Here is a 17,356-nt window from a genome sequence, read left to right as displayed (position 1 = left end):
GAAAGGCTGTTATTAGGAGCCATTTCACAGCAGAAGGAGTGTCCCCGCTTTGTCCCCTGCCAAATCCCACCAGGACAAGGCAGCAGCCCCCACCTCCTCCCTCCCACAGTGCCCACCCCACTGCCACCCACAACCCAGCATCCCAAAACCCCGACACCGACACAGCACAGCAGAAGCATCAGCAGGTGTCCTGAGCAGGCTGGGGACAAGGGCAGCGAGGGGGAGCAGCGGGGTGGGACGGGGCAGGGGGCTGGGGACGGGATGGGGACACCCTGGAGGCGGAGGAAGGAGGCGAAGGTCACCTAATTCTGGGCACAACGGGTGTCTGGTTTCCAAAATCGCCGTCTTTTGTCACCAGAGGTGACAGCAGGGGAACCCTGTGCAATGCAGGGACTGGATGGGACCACGGTGCCCAGCGAGGGGATGGCACAGCCCATCAGGATGCTGGGGAGGAGAGCACGGGGTCCAAAATCCAGCACTCCTGCAGCACACGGGTCCGTCTGCCTGGCACCGGCACCGCCCGAGCCCTGGGGACCGCAGGTGGGTGGGACAGGAGGGGACTGGGGACACGTCCATGCTCTTGTGGCACCGGCAAAACTCAGGAAACCAGACGCCTCGGGCTGATGCTTGGTGTCAGGGCCCTGCAGCTCCGTTAAAGAGAAGCACCCTTGGGTGGGGAGAGCCCGGCCACGCCGTCCTCACAGCCCCCACCCGCGGTCCTGGGCCAGGAGACCCCAAATCAGCCCGGGACCCCCCTCCACCACCACCACCACCATCAGGAGCAGAGGCTGCTCGGTGGGGCCGGCTGGCAGCACCCAAGGGTGCTCTCCCTTTAACCCCTCGGCCCGCGCTCACCAGATCGCTGACTAGAGGGAGAGATTTGCGTCCGGGCTTAATGTCGGGCATGCTGTTAATGCAGCGCAGAAACCTTACCGCCGCCCCCCTGCAGCCGGGGGCGGCCAAGCCAGGCCGGAGGAGAGAGAACAGAGAACACAAAGCAAGTTAGAGGCGGCCGGGGAGCGGGGCGCGGGCGGCGCGGTCCAGCGGGAGCGAAGCCGGCGGCTGTGGGGTGCAAGGCGTTACGGGAGGAACCTCACCAAATCGCTAACTAAGGGGATGGGTTTTCGCTTGCGAATGTCCGGCATGCTGTCTATAATGATCAGCCCGCCGCCAGGCCTGCAAGAGAGAGGAAAGTCAGCGGGGAAGGGGGAAACTGAGGCAGGAGGGGACCCCCGCCACACTCCTGGGGCCAGGCTGGAAGGCGCGGGGAAGGGGGGGGCTGCTGGAAAGCTGCGGCTTGCCCCACGGTGAGCCGGTTTGCTGCGGTGGTGCGGGGGGAAATGGAGTGAAAAACAGCCTTTGGGGGCTTTTCGGTGCGGAGCGGGGCTGCCTGTGAGGGTGAGATGGGGGCTCAGGGTGCCCCGTGGCATCGCTCAGGTCCTGGACAGCAGGAGGGATGCGGGAGCTGCCACCCGGCTCCATGCCCCCCTGTCCCACTCACCTCCTTGCTGTCCCCTTGGTGGTGCCTCTTTGGGGACACAGCGGCAGCCGGGGACGTCTCCAAAAGCACCAAACGACCATCTTCCAGCCCAAAAACCCAGCCCCCAGTTCATGGGGCCAACCTCCCCATGTCTCTCCCCAGCCCCAAAAAGCGCTCATCCCGTCCTACAGTCGGCAGGAGGGGCCAGCCCCGCGCCCCCCGGGTACTCACCCGCCTTTGAACCACAGCGATTTAGCTTCTCCATCGCCTTCCCCGCGGGCCTGCAAAACACAGGGGGGGCTGTGAGCACCCAGCACCTGGTCCTAAAAGGATGGGGCTCTACAATAGCTTCGAGAGGCTGAGCAGGGTGAGAGGAGGCCAAACGGCCCCGAAAGCTCGGTGGTGAAGTTAGGTGGGGGCGGCTGCACCGTGCAGAACCACAGCTTTTGGGGAGTGGGAGCAGCACTCGAGGGCACAGCAGAGCTGGAGCTGAGGGAGATGGCAGGGAAGGGGGTGTGTGCAGGGACCCCCGGGGAATTTTTTTTTTGGGAGGTGAAAAAAAAAGGAGGAAAGAGCCAATTCTTCCTCCCTCGCGGGGCAATCCCTGCACACACGCACGCACACGGGGAAGGCACGCACGGAGCGGGGCCGGTTCCTTTCGGACATGCTTACCTGCAGGCGGGCTACAGCCCTCCCCTGCGGGCAGGGGAGACGCGGGCGCAAGGGCCATGGTGGTGGAGAACTGAAAAGAGAAGCGGCAGGGAGGGGGACGGAAGCCCCGTGGGGTGAATCCAGAGCCAAAACAAAAAGAAAAGATGGAGGATGGAGTCTAAAAACAGAACAAAAAAGTGTCAGCGCAACGCAGGGGACGGGGCGGAGGGGCTGGCACCGGCATGCAGCACACACGGGGAAGGTCCTCAGCGCTTCCTGCCCCTCGTGGGGCCACCGACGGGCTGGGGACAGCCGGGTCCCCGCTGCCCTCGAGGTGCGGGTCACCACGGGGTGGGCAGCGGAGGTGCCAGGCAGGGCTCGCCGTGCCGTGCCGTGCCACGGGGGCGCTCACCTCCTGCAGCTGCAGGCAGACCTTGTTGAAGGCTCTCAGCCAGTTGGCCTTGGCTCGCGCTTTGGGGTCCTGCACCTCCGCCTCCGCCGGCTCCCTGCAAGGACACACAGCCCGCTCACCGCCCGCACGGCACCGGGACGCGGGCACGGATGAGGTTTAGGGGTCCCAATGGGTCCTGAGCAAACGTGGCCATGGCAAATGTCACTTTCCTACCAGGGAGGGCTCTGCAGTGGTGGCAGGTCCCAAGGAAAGGGCTCAAGGCAGAGAGAGGAGAAGCCAGAGTCCCCTCACCCTTAGGGGACCCTGCCCTGGGCACCCAAGGGAGCTGGAGGGCTTCCCACCACACCAGGGCTAGGAGCAGGTGGATGCGCCCAGGGATGAATTTCCAGCCTGGACGTGCTGATGGGGTTGTTTTCCTCCTCTCTTTGTAAAATCCAGAAAAGGAGGAAAGGAAAAGAAATGCTCCCAACCTCCCAGGCTGCCCGGTGTGAAGTGGCAGCGGGGCTGGTGCCTGGATGAGGCCACGGGGAGCTGGGGACACCCTGCGGGACCTCACCTGTGCTTTGGGTGGTCCCCTGTGAGGGGCCACCCAGTGGCTGCCCACAGAACGGGCCCTGCAGGCAGACCTGAACCGACGGCACCTTTGCCAGGGCTCTCGCCAGCCCTTGTGCCTAAAAAAGACTTTTTTTTTTCATGCAAAAAAATCATTGTGTCTTCCTTTAAATCAGAGCTTCCCCAGGCCCAGTCTATAATTTAAACCAAATAAAAGACCAGAAAGCTTCCCCTCTGCGCGGAGCTGTTGTGCTCACCGAACCATGGCACAATGGGTGCATTCAGAAACTGAAGGCAGCGACCGGCACCTGAATTATCCACGCGCCGTGCCAGGGACTCAGCCACCCCCACCCCCTCTGTGCAGCACGGGGGACCACGGCCGAGCTTTCACCAAATTCCCTTCTCTGACCGTGTTGGTGCCCAGCTGCTGGCTGGGGTAATCTCCAGGCAGGGGACACAGGGGTGACAGCAGAGCCACCACGGCCGGTTTGGAGGGTCCAGAGCATCCCCATGGTGCCATCCCAGTGCCACCCCAGGACAAAATCGCCTTCCTACCTCTCAGCTGGTTTGGGGGGCTCAGGCTCGGGCTCTGCCTCTGGCAGGGGGGCTTCGTCCCCTCCCCGCTGGGCCTCCGGGGTCTCTTGTGGGACAGAGGTGTCCTTGTCCTCCTTCTTCTCCTCTTTCCTCTCCTCCTTCCTCTCCTGCTGCTGTGGCTTCGCCTGCGGGACCAGCTGGGGCTGTGGGACCTGCTGCTGCTGCTGCTGCTGCTGCGCCTTCTGTGTCGGGGGGTAGGCATCATGCTCGGGGGCTTCGTAGGTGCCCGGCTCCCGCAGCTCTTCCTCCTCTTCCTCCTCCTCCTTGGGGTAGCCTTCCTCATTCTCGCTGTAGTCCTCGTTGAACTCCTCCTCCTCCTCCTCCAGGTAGAGGTCGTCGTCCTCATCCTCCTCCCAGCGCGGCGAGTCCTTGCGGTAGCTGACGGAGCTGTGGCAGGAGTGGTAGGAGTCGCCGTCCCGCTCGTCCAGCTCCGAGTCCCGCAGGCTCTCGTTCTCGAAGTCCTCGCTCAGCTGGGAGCTGCCCTGGCTCAGCTCGGCCGACGAGGCGTAGCGGCTGCTCCCCGTGGGGCTGCGGGGCGAGGGGGACAAGGACGGGGTTCCCGTGGGTCCGTGCCACGACACCGCCCGCCCCGCACCCCCTCGCCCCCCAAGGACCCCGCGGCAGCAGGGCTGGATGGGGTTGGCGTGGCGGGGGCTCCCCCGGGACGTGCCCCTGGGTGGGCACCGGGCTCCTCGTCCTGGTGGTCGAAGGCACGAACCCAAGGCTGGGACCGGACCCCCAGGCTGGTGGGGGGTGCTGGGGGGGCCGGACCTTCGTGGCTGTCCCCTGGGCTCACCCCTGCCAAGGGTGGGGGCACAGCGTGGCAGGGTGGCACCCACAGCCAGCTCTGGCCTCCTGCCCCCCCCTCCTGCAAAATCTGCCCCCAGACCCCATCCCTGCTCTCCTGCACCCCTCACGGATGCCCCCTCCCCACAGACACCCCCTGGGGTCCCCTCTCTGCTCTTGTTGTGGGGCCAGGCCCTTTCCACCGCCCCCTTCCCGCTGCACCCTCCTCTCGCTGCTGCCGGCACCCATGGGTGCAGCAGGGCGGGGGGACTCCTCGCACCCCAGGTGCTGCTGGGGACGGGGTGGCCCGGTGGCCGCGGGGCTGCGGGGACTCACAGAAGCACACATGCAGACAGGACAGGGACAGGGACATGCCTAGGAAGAGGCCGACACCACGTCTCCAGCCGGGGCTCGGGGTGGGCGAGGGGGACACGGGAAGGGGTCGGGCAGCGCCCTGGGGAAGGCAGGGAGCCAGCAGGAGGATGGGGACACGCTGCGGGGAGCAGGGCGCCGGGGACACCCAGGGGTGCTGGGGACACCCAGGGGCGCAGGCATCATCCGGCAACAGAGGGGTTCCTCGGGGAAGGGGGCTTGGGGCACAGGGGTGCAGGAGACACGGCTCATGCCTGGAAACCCGGCCTGACCCTGGCCCGAGGGGGACCCCTGGGTGAGTCTCGGGTCCCAAATCACTGTGGGGGGGTTTTGCCTGGCGAGCTGTAGCAGCCTGGGAGGCAGTCGGGGACGCAGGCGGCCTTCGTGTCCCCGCGGCACCGGCTCCCGCGCCGCGATGGGGACCTGATCGCTGCGCCCCGACACGGGCACATCCCCACCGCCGGCTCCGGCACAGCAGCAAGAGGGGCGAAAATACCCCCCCCCCTCCTCCTCCCCCCCACCTCGGAGCATCCCAAGGCTGCTCCCGTGCTGGGGGGACCCCACGGCGGGGCGCGAAGCCGCCCTTGCCGGGACTGGTGTTGGCCTCACCGCGGCTGCAAGGAGCGACCACAGCACTCTGCGACGGCACACGGCACGCGACGAGGACGCGACCCACCTATCCGATAGGTCTAGGGACCGCCTGCTCTCAAGGGAAGGCTGGCGGCTGGTCCGCCTGCTCGACGCGGAAGCGGACTCAGCGTCGTTTGCGGCAGAGTCTACGCTACCGTAGCGTCTGCCGGGGAGGAGAGGAAGACGATGGTGAGCGAGGTCCCGGCGCCGCGCCGCCGCCGCCACCCGCCGTGCCCCAGCATCCCCCCGCCGCTGCGGGGACGTGGGCTGGGGGGGCTCCGTCCTGGGGACGGGGCTGGCACCTTGTGCTGGCGGGGAGCTGTGACCGTGTGGCTCGTCCCCCACCTGCCCTATGGCCACGTCTGCGTCCCCGGCTCGCTCATGGTTTGGGGACGCCGCTGGGGACAGGGCGAGTTGACCCAAGCGAGCTGGAGAACTCCGCGGTCCCCAGCGAGGAGAGGCTCGGGGCCGGCACCGTCCCCCTCCTCTTCCTCGCCTCTCCATCGTCCCTCCGTCACCCTTAATGTCCCCGGTGCCACCCCACTGGCCTCGGCCACCCGCGGGAGGGTGGGAAGAGCAGGCTGAGGTGGGCGCCGGCCGCCGGGGGGCTACCTGATGGGCCGCTGGTCCGAGTAGTCCAGCTCGTAGCTCTGCATGGAGTCGGTGTAGGAGTCGCGGGAGCTCTGCTGCTGGTGCCGCATCGGGTACTGGTGGACCGAGGCGTTGGGCTGCGAGGTGGTGTAGTAGGGCGGGGGGATGCTGTTGCTGGTCTCGCTGCGGTAGTCGCTGTCCCGGTCGTCCACCGTGCTGTCGGGGTCGTCGTCTGCAAGGGGGTGTCGTGAGCGGGATGGGGGGGGGGCACCCCGAAACCGCGCGTCCCCACGGCCACGGGAGGGTGCAGGGAGCAGGATGCGGGGAAGGGGCTGGGGGGCTGCGTGGGACCCCTCACAGAGGGGACTTGGGGGCGAGGGGAGGGTGTGTGTCCCGTTCCAGGGACATCGGAGGGGGAATAGGATACATGGAAGGGGGGAGAGGAGGACGGGGTGCGGGGACCCCCCTGCGCCCCCAGGATGCTGTGCCACGGAGGCAAAGCCTGAGCTGCTCGTCGGCCCCCGGGCAGCCTGAGGGGACAGAGCCTTGTGTCCCCACCAGCCCCTAGGGACAACCCTGCCCGGGACAGGGCGCTCGGTGTCCCCGTCCTCGCCCAGCACAGAGCCACAGCGCAAAGCCACCAGCGGGACCCCAGCCCAGGCCGTGGCAGGGCGAAGGGGACGCCTTGGGGACCGTGGGGCTGGAAGGCGAGGAGGGGACGGGATACTCACTCTGCTGCTCTCCCCAGCCAAAATAATTCCAGTTGCCTACAAAGAAAAGGGGCAGAGGAAATAAGGATGGTGGCGGCTCTGGGGTGGCACCGAGCTGGGCTGGGGACAGCGCCAGGGCTGGGCACGGCCCCGGAGCGACTGCAAAGGGGGAAACTGAGGCACGGGTTGGGACAAAACAAGCTGCCCCCGGGGCCCCCTGCTCCTGGCCCCACTCAGCAGCCCCCACACCAGCCCCCAGGCTCCCCGTGCCACCCCCATGTCCCCCCTGCCCCTGTCCCCCACGGCTCAGCCCCACGGGGGGGTCCCACGCAAGGGCGACAAAACACCAGCAGAGAGGGGAGGGACGGAAAGTGGGGACAGGGACAGGGACAGGGACAGGGACAGGGACAGGGTGCGGGGTGCGGGGTGCGGGGTGCGGGGTGAGGTTGAGCCCCCTTGGGCTGGGGTCCAGCAGCCCCGAGCCCACCGCATGGGGGGGGCAGGATAAAGGGGGGGCACCCAGGGCAGCACTTACAGCACTGGGAGCCGTGGACGGGCAGCGGCTTCTCCTGCTCCTCCTGGAAGGCGTACTGGGGGGGGACAGCGGGCGGTGAGGGCTGCCCGTGGCCCCCCCAGCCCTGCCCACCCCCAGCCCCCCCCCCACTCACATCGTCCTGGTCCCGCATGGCGTTGAGCTGCTCCAGCTTCTTGGCCCAGTACCTCGCCTCCTCCTCGGGGATATCTGCAGGGGGAAAAACCCCAAAAAAAGCTCAGATCCCCCCAAAAAGCGGGCGGGGGGCTGCAGGATCGGATCCCCTGAACCCCCCCCTTCTCCCCGGAGGAGGGTGCAGCCCCCAGGGGGGGCACCCACCCAGCGGCAGCTCGAAGCGGGTGTCCAGGAGGATGCGGTGGAAGGTGGGGTCCTTGGTGCCCGAGATCTCGTTGTCGGTCATGATGACCTGCGAGTCCAGCGTCAGCCACTCCCCGGGGCCCTCCTGGTTTTTTTTTTTGGGGGGGGGGGAAATCAGGGCTCAGCGGGGGCACCGGGGACACCCCCGCGCCCCTCGGTGACCCAGGCGCCCAGCCCTGGTGCGGGGACACCCCGAGGGGCCAGCACCCAAGGGGGCTCCCGGTGCCCCCAAATCACGGGGTGCAGGGACGGGGGAGCCACCCATGGGTGGGGGGGGGGGGCTCCGTGTCATTTGGGGTGCCGGGGGGGGGGGGGGGCCCTACCTCGTTGGACTGCCGGATGGTGCGGAGGGGGATCCACACCGTGCCCACCATGGTGTCCCAGATGAGCCCCTTGTTCCACACCTCCACCGTCAGGCCCAGGTCCAGCCGGTTGATTTCACTGGGGGGGTGGGGGGGGAAAAAAAAAAGGGGTCACCCCCACCCCAGTCCAACCCCCCAGCCCCCTCCCCAGCCCCCCAGGACTCAGCCGGGGCTGGGGACAGAGGGAGCAGCGGCGGGGAGGGACCGGGGGGGTCCTTCTGGGGGCCGCAGGGAGCGGCGGGGAGGGGAGGGGAGGGGAGGGGAGGGGAGAGGAGTTGGGGGGGGGTCCCGGCTGGGGGTGCCCCCCCCGGACACTCACAACATGAAGTCCTGCTCCCAGGCGGGCAGGTTGCCCCGCACCGCGATGGTCGTGCTCTTGACATTTTGCACCTTCAGCGTCACGTAGGTGTTGAACTTCTCTGCGGGAGCGAGCGGGGGGGGGGGTGAGGGGACCCCCAGTGTGTGCCCCCCCCCCCACCCCCCCACCCCAAACACCCCCCCCCCGCTGCTGGGGTGGCCTGGCCGTGACCCCCCCCCCCCCCCCCAATTCCATCCAGGGCACCCCCAGCCCTGTCCCCCCAGCGATGTCCCCAGGGGTAAGGCTGAGCCTGGGGTCCCCTTGTGTCCCCCCCCCACAGCCAAGCCCCCCCCCCCCCCCGGTGACAGGCGGGGGGCGCTCACCTTGGGGCCCGTCGAACTTGGCCTTTTTGACTGCAGGGACAGAGACAGAGGGAGGGGGCTCAGCCGGGGTGGGGGCTGAGGACCCCCCCCGAGGCTGCCAAGGGGGTGGGGGGGTCCCCAGGCCTGTCCCCCCCCCCCCCCACTGCAGCCAAACCCTGAGACAGGGGGGAGGCGGTGGGACCCCTCCCCAGCAAAGCCCCCCCACCCCAAAAAGAAAACCCACAGAAGGTGTGGGACAAGCGATGGCAACCCAAAATGAAGCAGCCTTCATTGTCTGGGGGGGGGGGTCCCAAATTTGGGGGGAGGGGTCCCAAATCGGGGGGGGGGTCCCCTTTTGAATCTGGGTCCGTTTTGGGGAAATAACGCCCCAGGTGAGCAGGGTCAGCGCCCCCCCCAGCCGCCCCCCCCCAAGCCCACCCTGCAGGCAGCCGCCGACCCCCCCAGCCAGGAGATGGGGAGGGGGGGTTTATGGAGGGGGGGGGGGGAAATTTCCACCCCCAGCTTGGGGGGGGGGAGCTGGGGGGGTCCCCAGCGGTGTCCCGGGGGTGGCAGGAGGGGACGTGGGGGGGGGGCAGGATGACACAGCACCCGCAGAACGGGGGAATGACGCGGGTGGCAGCGGGCGGGGGGGGGCGGCGGGGGGGGTGGCGGTGGCGGGGGGGGGTGGCGGGGGGGGGGGAACAACGTGACCGAGGAGGGATGAAAATAGCCCTGGCGCTATCCGAGGCGATTGCATTTCGGGGCCGTGCCACCGCGGGGGCCACGTGCACGGGGAGGGGGGGACAGGGGGACACGGGGGGGGGGCACATGGGGTGGGTGGCCCCTGCCCAGCCCTGGGGGGGGGAAATCAGGCGGGGGGGGGCAGCACGTGCACCATGGGGATGTGGGTGCTGAGGGGGGGGGGGGGGGCGGTGTGGCCTCGGGGGGGCTGGGGGGGGACACCCCGGTACCGGGGGGGCATCCAGGCCCCGTGCGCCCTCCGCCAGCCGCTGCCCCCGAAACGGGAGAAAAACCCCCAAAAATAGCCCGGGAATATTTGGGGAAAGCTCCAAAAATACCCGAGGTGACGGAACGAACCCCCGGGGGAACGCGCGGCCCCCCCCCGGCTGTCATCTGCCACCATCTGCGGCCCCCCCCCCGAGCCCCCCACAGCAGGACCCCAGGGCCTGGGGGGGGCTGTCTGTCAGTCTGTCTGTCTGTCTGTCCATCCCTGTCTGTCCATCCATCCATCCGCCCCCCCCCATCTGTCTGTCCACCCCCCCACCTGTCCGTCCGTCCGTCCACCCCCCCGTCCGTCCGTCCGTCTGTCCCCCTGTCCATCCACCCCTGCACCCGCCTGTCCATCCGTCTGTCCGTCCAGCCACCCCCCCATCCCCCTGTCCGTCTGTCCGTCCACCCCCCCCATCCCTCTGCCCCCCCCCATCCTGCCCCCCGTCCGTCTGTCCGTCGGTCACCCCACACCCCCAGGGGCCTCTTTTGGTGCCCCCCCCCCCCCCCGTCACAGCTCCTTTGGGTGCCGTGGGTGGCTGCAGCCCCTCGGGAAGGGGGGGATGGGGACATTTGGGGAGGGGGGGGGCGGGGGCGCAGAGGTGGCACCTCCGCCCCCGTGGCCCCAGAAATAGGGTGACAGGAGGAGCGCTGCCGGGGGGGGGCCGTGTGTCACCGTCCTCCCCCGGGTGCCACCCCCTGGGACAGCCCCTCCAGCACGGCCCCCCCCTGGGAACCCCAAATCTGGGGGGTCCCCCAAATCTGGGGGGGGCATAGGGGCTGCCCTATAACCGGGGGGGGGCACATGGGGATGTGCCCAGACTCTGCCCCCACCCCGAGAGCTGCTCCCTGGGTGCTGCGGGGGCTGGGACACATGGGGGGGGGCACGGGGGGGCCCCCCAATTTCCTCCCGAACGCTGGAGGGGGAATCCCAGTCCCCCTGCACCCCCCCTTGCTCCTCCCAGTTATTCCCAGTATGGCGTGACCGGCACCCCCAGTTGCCCCCCCCCCAGCACCCAGCCGCCCTCCTGCTGCCCTGACCCCCCTGGGAGAACCCGGCCCCCCCCGCGGTGGGGTGGGGGCATGGGGGGGTATTAGGGGCTGGGGGGGGAACTGGGGGGGAATGGGGGTGTCATTGGGGTGGGGGGGCTGTTTGGGGGGGTGTTAGGGGCTGGGGGGGGGAACGGGGGGGAATGGGGGTGTAATTGGGGTGGGGGGGTGTAATTGGGGTGGGGGCTGTTTGGGGGGGTTGGGGAAAGATGGGGGGGTTGGGAACAGATGGGGGGGTGGGAATGTGGGTTGGGGGTGGGGGGGTGTGGGGCTGGGGCTGGGGGGGCATGGGGGGGCATTGGGGCTGGTGGTGTAATGGGGTGGGGGCTATTTGGGGTTCGGGGGGTGCTTGGGGAAAGATGGGGGGGTCGGGGGTGGATGGGGGGGGCAGGGATGGATGGGGCGCATCCGGGGGAGCGGGGGGAAATGGGGGGGTGTTGGGGGGTGGGGGGGGAGGCTTTAGGGTGGGGGTGCTCGGGGGCGTGGGGTCCGCGGGGGGGTGCTCGGGGAGAGATGGGGGGATGCGGGGGGGGGCGGGGGGGTGGATGGGGGGTGGATGGGGGGGGTGCAGGACGGGAACGGGGGGTAGCTGCTTTTTTTTGGGGGGGGGACACCCCTGCGATGTGGGGGCTGGGGGGGGGCCTCGTTTAACCCCCCCCACCCCCCAAACCCCCCACCTCCCCCAGCACCACCACATCCCCCGGGTTGTCCCCCCCTCCTTTCCCCCACCCCCCCCCCCTCCACCCCCCCCACTCCATTCACAAACCCGCCGCGATTTTATTTTTATGAATGGAGCCGCCCCCCCCACCCCCCCCACCCCCCCCCTCAAAAAAAAAAAAAAAAAAAAAAAAAAAAAAACGAGCTGAGAGCCGGGGCCTCCCCCTGTGCCCCCCCCCACCCCCGTGGTGGTGTGGGGGGGGTCTCGGTGCCCTCCCCCCCCCCCCGGCCCCCCCCGCACCTCGGACGCAGAGCAGAGACATGGTCCCGGCGCTAGCGGGCGGCCATCTTGTTCAGCACCTCGGACAGCGCCGCTGACGTCAGCAGCGCCCCCCCCCCCCCCCCCGCCGCCCCCGCCCCGGGGCTTCAAGGAGAGGGGGGGGGTCTGGGGGGGGGGGGTTAAAAAAATTTTTTTTTTTTTTTTTTTTTTTTTTTGATGGGAAGGTGGAAGGGCGGCTGCTTGTGTAGCGCTGCTGGAGGGGGGGGGATTTGGGGAGGGGGGGGGATTTGGGGAAGGGGGGGGGACTTGGGGAGAGGGGGAGAGATTTGGGGAAAGGGATTTGGGGATGGGGGGGTTTGGGGAAGGGGGGGGATTTAGGGAGAGGGGGGCATTTGGGGATGGGGGGGGTTTGGGGATGGGGGGGGTTTGGCCGTGTGGTAGCGTTTGTAGGGCAGCCGGGGGGGGTTTGTTCTGCCCCTATGGTAGTGGGGGGATCCTGCCGGTATAACGGGGGGGGGCTGTCCATATCACAGCGGAGTGGGGGGGGTCCTGCCCCTATGGTATTGGGGGGGGGTGCTGTTCTGCCCCTATGGAATCGGGGGGGGGTCTATCCTGCCCCTATGGCACTGGGGGGGTCTGTTCTGCCCCTATGGAAATGGAGGGGGGGTCTATTCTGCCCCTATAGCAGTGGGGGGGGGGGGCTGTTCTGCCCCTATAGCCCCGGGGGGGTCTGTTCTGCCCTTTTAACACAAGGGGTCCTGCCCATATAGCACCGGGGGGGGGGAGCTGCTCTGTCCATATAACACCGGGGTGGGGTGGGGGGTCCTGCCCATATGGCACTGGGACGGGGGGGTCTATTCTGTCCCAATGGAATCGGGGGGGTCTATTCTGCCCCTATGGAATTGGGGGGGGTCTATTCTGCCCCTATGACCCTGGGGGGGGATCTATGCTGCCCTTATGGCATCGCTGGGATCCATTCTCCCCTATGACCCTGGGGGGTGGGAATTTTTCTGCCCATTTAACACAAGGCAGATCCTGCCCCCCCCCCCCCCCCATATAGCACCGGGGTGGAGGGCGAGGTGGGGGGGCTCTTTTCTGCCCCTATAAGCATCGGGGATAGGATCTGTTCTGCCCATATAACACTGGGGGTCCTGCCCCTATGGCTCTGGGGAGGGGCTCCTGCTCATACAGGAGGCGGGGGGGGGTTAATCCTTCTGTATGACCCCAGTGTATTGGGGGGGGGTCTTTCCCCTACAACCCTAGTGTACGTAGGGGTCTGTCCTGGCTTTAGGGTGGGGGGTGTCTGTCCGGCCCCCATTGCCCCGGGGCGGGGCTCTCTGGTTCGCACACTCCTTAGTGGGGGGCGGGGGGGCCGATTTAGGGCTGCAGCCTGGGTCTGTTTCCTGCCCCAAACCCTATTTTGGGTGTCAGTGAGCCTCACCCGAAGGGGAGATATTGGTGAAATGTTTCCTTTTTCTTCCCCGCCTCCCCAAAATCCAGCTTGGGGTCAGAAACAAGGATTTAAGTGCTGTATTAAATCAGAGAGCAGTCTCCAGGCCGTGAAATAAGCCATTTCCAGGAGCCGAATCCCCACAAACTGCCCCCCCAGCAGTTTCCCCCCCCCCCAGGTCCCAGTGCTGGCAGAGCCCAGCCTCACCCCAAAAGCTTCCGATCAACCCCAAATGTTACCGGATCCCCATTGGGCTTAAATCCAGCTTTTCCTATGACCCCTGGAACGCCAACACAAAGAAAAAACAAAACCCCAACCCCCCCAAAAAACCACAACCCTGCAGCTTCTTTTCCCCAATGCCCAGCCCCTGCCACCCCAAATCCCTTGGGGTCACACCACAAGCCCCACGTCCCCACACGAGGCTGCAGTCCCTGTAGGGGCGAGAGGGGCGCAGCCCCCGATGCATGCGTGCGGGTGGGCTGCACGGAGCCCGTGGGGATGCTTCTGTGTCCCCATCATGGGTCGGTCCCACAGGCGTGCCCGGCCCTGGGACAGCCTCTGTGGCACAGTGACACCCCCCTGAGGCTCGGTGACACCCCCCCCAGGCTCGGTGACACCCCCCCGCCTCCCCAGCCGGGCAGCCCTGGACATCCCGGGCTGGGGCTCATCCAGCGCCTGCTTCATTCCTCTCCCTCCAGCCCCCAAGTGGTTTTAGGGCCCTCGATGGCACTGGGAGCGGGGTGACGGGCACACTGGGGGAACTGGGGCCAGGCGTGGGCGGCAGAAGGGGATGGAGGCGACGGGGACGGCGGCGGCGGCGAGCTCGGTGCGCTGGCAGCTGTGCTACGACGTGACGGCCAAGACGTGGTGGATGGTGAGTGGGGGCGGCCGGCCGGGGGGGGTCACTGCACGAGAAACCGATTTTGGGGTGGGGAGAAGGATCTGGAGGCAAAAGCGGGGCTGTGCGCCAAGGAAACGGGGGATTAGGGCTGGGACCGAGGTTGTGTGCAGCAGGAGTTTGGGTTCGTGCCCTCCGCTGCTGGCACTGGCCCTGCTCTGGGTCTTGCCCTGGCTCACCCCGGCTGCTCGGCTTCCAAAAACGCTTCTTGGGGGAAACCCCAGGAGCAGCACCCCCCTGCTGGGCTGCCTGGCACCTGAGCATCGCCCGCACGCGGCCGGGCCCCATCCTTGGGACGGTGCCGCGAGGACAGGACCTGGCGGCCACCCGCCAGCACGCACTGCGGCTCGAGGCACAGCTTTGGACGTGGCCCTGAGCTGATTTCGGGCATGAGACGAATCCCTCAGTGGCTTCAAACCCCCAGGGTGTTGTGTCGGGGCCCCACGGGGCAGTGACGGCTTCAGCCAAGGCGTCTGCGGCAGCTCCCCAGCGCCCGTCCCCCGTGTGCGGATATTACCCAGATGCCGAAGGGTTTTTCTGGGAAGCAGATGGGCTGAGCTGGTTCCTGCCGTGCGGGAGAGCCGGGAAGCACCGGCGCTCAGCCATGAGCTGCGCAGGGCTCTCGGGGACGGGCAGACCCTGGGGACCCGCGGCTTTCCCCATCCCCACCCGGGCATCGCACCCAGGGAGGCGGGCGGCGGAGCGGTGGCGAGGCTGCAGCCTGGTGACGGAGCCGGGGCCGGATCCTGCCCTGCCCCACCGTGGGCGGCTGCAGCTTCCAGGGCAAGAGGTTGGGTTGGTATCAAAGGGCCGTAGGTGGAGGGCATCGTCCTCCCGGCCCCCCCCCGATCCCCTCCGGGAACACGGTGCCCCTTCGCCCACGCGGCCCCGAGCCCTGCCCGCCCGCTGGCGAACAGAGCTGGGGCTTCAGAGCGAGAAAAGTGGGGCCTTTGAGGCAGCCCCCGCAGCCCGCGGCCCAGCGCTTCCTCCGGCCGCAGCCGCCAGCGTGGGGGAGCTGGGTCGCGCCAGGACGCCGGGGTGGCGGTGACGCTGGAAAGGGGCTGGCGGGGACCCAGGGGCTCCGGGACCCCCCCCCCTGGGGGCAGCGGGGTAACGCGTGTGCTGGTGTGGGGGAGCGCAGTCGGGATGTGGGTGCATGGGAGGTGAGCAAACGCACAGAAAACGGTGGCAAAGAACCCAAAGTGGCTGTAAAGCCTCAAAATTCCCGGTCCTTCCAGCCCACCATGGACGTGGTCTGCCATGTTCTGGCTTGTCAAGGGACAAGGGACAAGGGACGAGCTAGTTGGCCACTTGCTTTGAACACCCAAAATGTTTTGGGAACACACGGGATGGGCCCAGCGGTCCCCAGTTCTGTGTTATCCCACACAACACGGCAGCAAAGGCTCCGGCTCAGAGCCCCCATCCTGCACGCCCAGCTCCCTGCGCGCACCTCCGAGCCACCGAAGGGCGCGTGATGGATTGACCGATGGGGAAAAAATTCATCAGGCTGGAGGTAACCGTGAATTACGGGGCTAAAAATACCTCCGCGGCCCCTCCTGACAAGACGTCCCCAAGCAAAGCGTGCAGGGAGCCCGAGCCTCTGCTGACACCCCATCCATCACCCCGACCGCGGGGCTGGCGCGAGCGTCCGCGCAGCAGCATGTGGCAAGTTTTTTTTTATCTTTTTGGCATCTTTTTTTTTTTGGCGAGATTTGCAGCCGAGCCCCGGCAGGGCTGTGGCGTGCCCATCCGTCAGTGTCAGCGCGGGGCCCTGAGTCAGCAGCTCTCGGGCGCGGGGTGAGGACATCGCGGGGATGTGGGGACGAAGGTGTGGGGTGTGGGGCCCCTCTGCGCCCAGCTCCTTGAGGATGGGGGTGAAACGCAGCGGGGGGGTCACTGCTGGCTGCAGTCAGGGTCCTGCACCCAGCCTGTGTCCAGCAAGGGGGTGGTTTGGGGCGCAGGGGTGTCCCGATGTCACCGAAGCCTCCCCTGGCATCGTGGCTGGGTGGGGTTATTATAGGAAAGGGGGGGTTGCTCCCCGGTTCCTGGGGGTGTTTGTGGCCCGGTGAGCGATGCTGGAGGCCGGGATGGGAGCACTGATAGGGCTGGGGCTAAAAATGCTCTAAAGGGAATTTTCTGTGTGCTCAGAAGAGACTTTTGGCTGAGCTGGGAAAAAATAATAATAATAAAAATATCACACCCTTGCGTTGATATTTGCAGGATTTTGCCCGAAAGGCCAGGTTTTCGGGGGACACGCAGCCCCCCCCCGAGCTGTTAGCAGGGCCGAGCAGCAGCTCCCACCCCCACGATGCTGCTGGGGGTCCCCACGGGGCGCGGGGTCCCCCCAAACCCACAGCCTGGGGTCCTGGGGGGGGGTCCTGCCCTAGCGGCACCTCCCCAAAATCAGCGATCCAGGCGCTGGGGTCCCCAGAGCCCCGTCGCCGGGCGGTGGCACGGCGGTGGCCGGGGGCCACGCGTGATGGGCTCCCCTCGTGGGCCACCCGTGGAGGTCGCCGGTGGCCACGGGCGGGTGGCTCCGTGTCCCGCGAGCACTAGGTGGCAGCAGAAGAGCGCGCACGGCCACGGCCACGCGTCCCCACGGCTCCGTGGCACCGGGTGGGTGCCCGGGCACAGCCCGCATCTCCCGTGGGTGCCCCCGCGGGCGGCCCTGCCGTGGGCTGCTGGGCACGGCCGTGGGGCTTCCCCGCGTGGGGGAGGTTTGGAGGTGGCCGGGGGAGCGGTCACGGGGGTGTGGGGGGGTCCTGAACCCCACCTCCGGCTCTGCTCCTCGTGGGGACACAGGGACACGGGGGGGACCTCGGCCTGCTGGCACCTGCTGGCCCACGGGCACCCTTGGGTGCCAGCACACACACGCGTGCACACACACGCATGAACACGCACCCACACAGGCACACGCGTGTGCTGGCACACCCACACGTGCAAACACGTGCACACACAGGCGTGCACACATCCCCCTGCATGCACACCCCAAAAGCACACGTGAGAGCACATGTAGAAGCACACGCGTGCTGCCAAGCACACGCACACAGGTGCACGCATGCACGCTCGTGCACGTATGCACACAGCCGTGCACCCACACGCACCCAGGCACACCCACAGCCACACGCACACCCCTGGGTGCCCTCAGCTGCCCGTGCACACGCGCCTGCAGACCCTTGCAGACACACACATGCACACCCGCAGGCGCTTGCACACGCGTGCACGGCCCTTCCCAAGGTTGCTTGTTAAAAAGTACCCGGGTAGGTAAATAGCGCGCGGGGCTGGGGGCCGCTGGCCGGGTGG

The 17,356-nt window shown here is 67.7% G+C and overlaps 1 protein-coding gene across 9 annotated transcripts in view; it reads right to left on the bottom strand.

The window, feature by feature from the left end:
- The window catches only part of LOC116499020 (protein unc-13 homolog A), a 29,939-nt gene extending 18,149 nt beyond the window's left edge, over window positions 1–11,790 (bottom strand). For all 9 annotated transcript variants that reach the window (XM_032203581.1, XM_032203585.1, XM_032203583.1 and 6 more), the window contains exons 1-13: window positions 11,727–11,790; window positions 8,732–8,761; window positions 8,370–8,469; window positions 8,012–8,129; window positions 7,650–7,773; window positions 7,447–7,520; window positions 7,314–7,368; window positions 6,800–6,835; window positions 6,090–6,300; window positions 3,651–4,217; window positions 2,544–2,637; window positions 1,712–1,761; window positions 1,098–1,176 (exon numbers count right to left, since the gene is read on the bottom strand). In XM_032203581.1, the coding sequence (XP_032059472.1) occupies window positions 1,098–1,176; window positions 1,712–1,761; window positions 2,544–2,637; window positions 3,651–4,217; window positions 6,090–6,300; window positions 6,800–6,835; window positions 7,314–7,368; window positions 7,447–7,520; window positions 7,650–7,773; window positions 8,012–8,129; window positions 8,370–8,469; window positions 8,732–8,761; window positions 11,727–11,748 (1,560 nt within the window). In that variant the 5' untranslated portion in view covers window positions 11,749–11,790. The remainder of the gene's footprint in view (window positions 1–1,097; window positions 1,177–1,711; window positions 1,762–2,543; window positions 2,638–3,650; window positions 4,218–6,089; window positions 6,301–6,799; window positions 6,836–7,313; window positions 7,369–7,446; window positions 7,521–7,649; window positions 7,774–8,011; window positions 8,130–8,369; window positions 8,470–8,731; window positions 8,762–11,726) is intronic.
- Window positions 11,791–17,356: the final 5,566 nt, after the last annotated feature.

The sequence above is a fragment of the Aythya fuligula genome, chromosome 26 (genome assembly GCF_009819795.1).
Source record: "Aythya fuligula isolate bAytFul2 chromosome 26, bAytFul2.pri, whole genome shotgun sequence".
Classification (NCBI taxonomy): Eukaryota; Metazoa; Chordata; class Aves; order Anseriformes; family Anatidae; genus Aythya; species Aythya fuligula.
The sequence above is the reverse complement of the archived record's forward strand: the minus strand, read 5'-3'. Positions and strand labels throughout refer to the sequence as shown.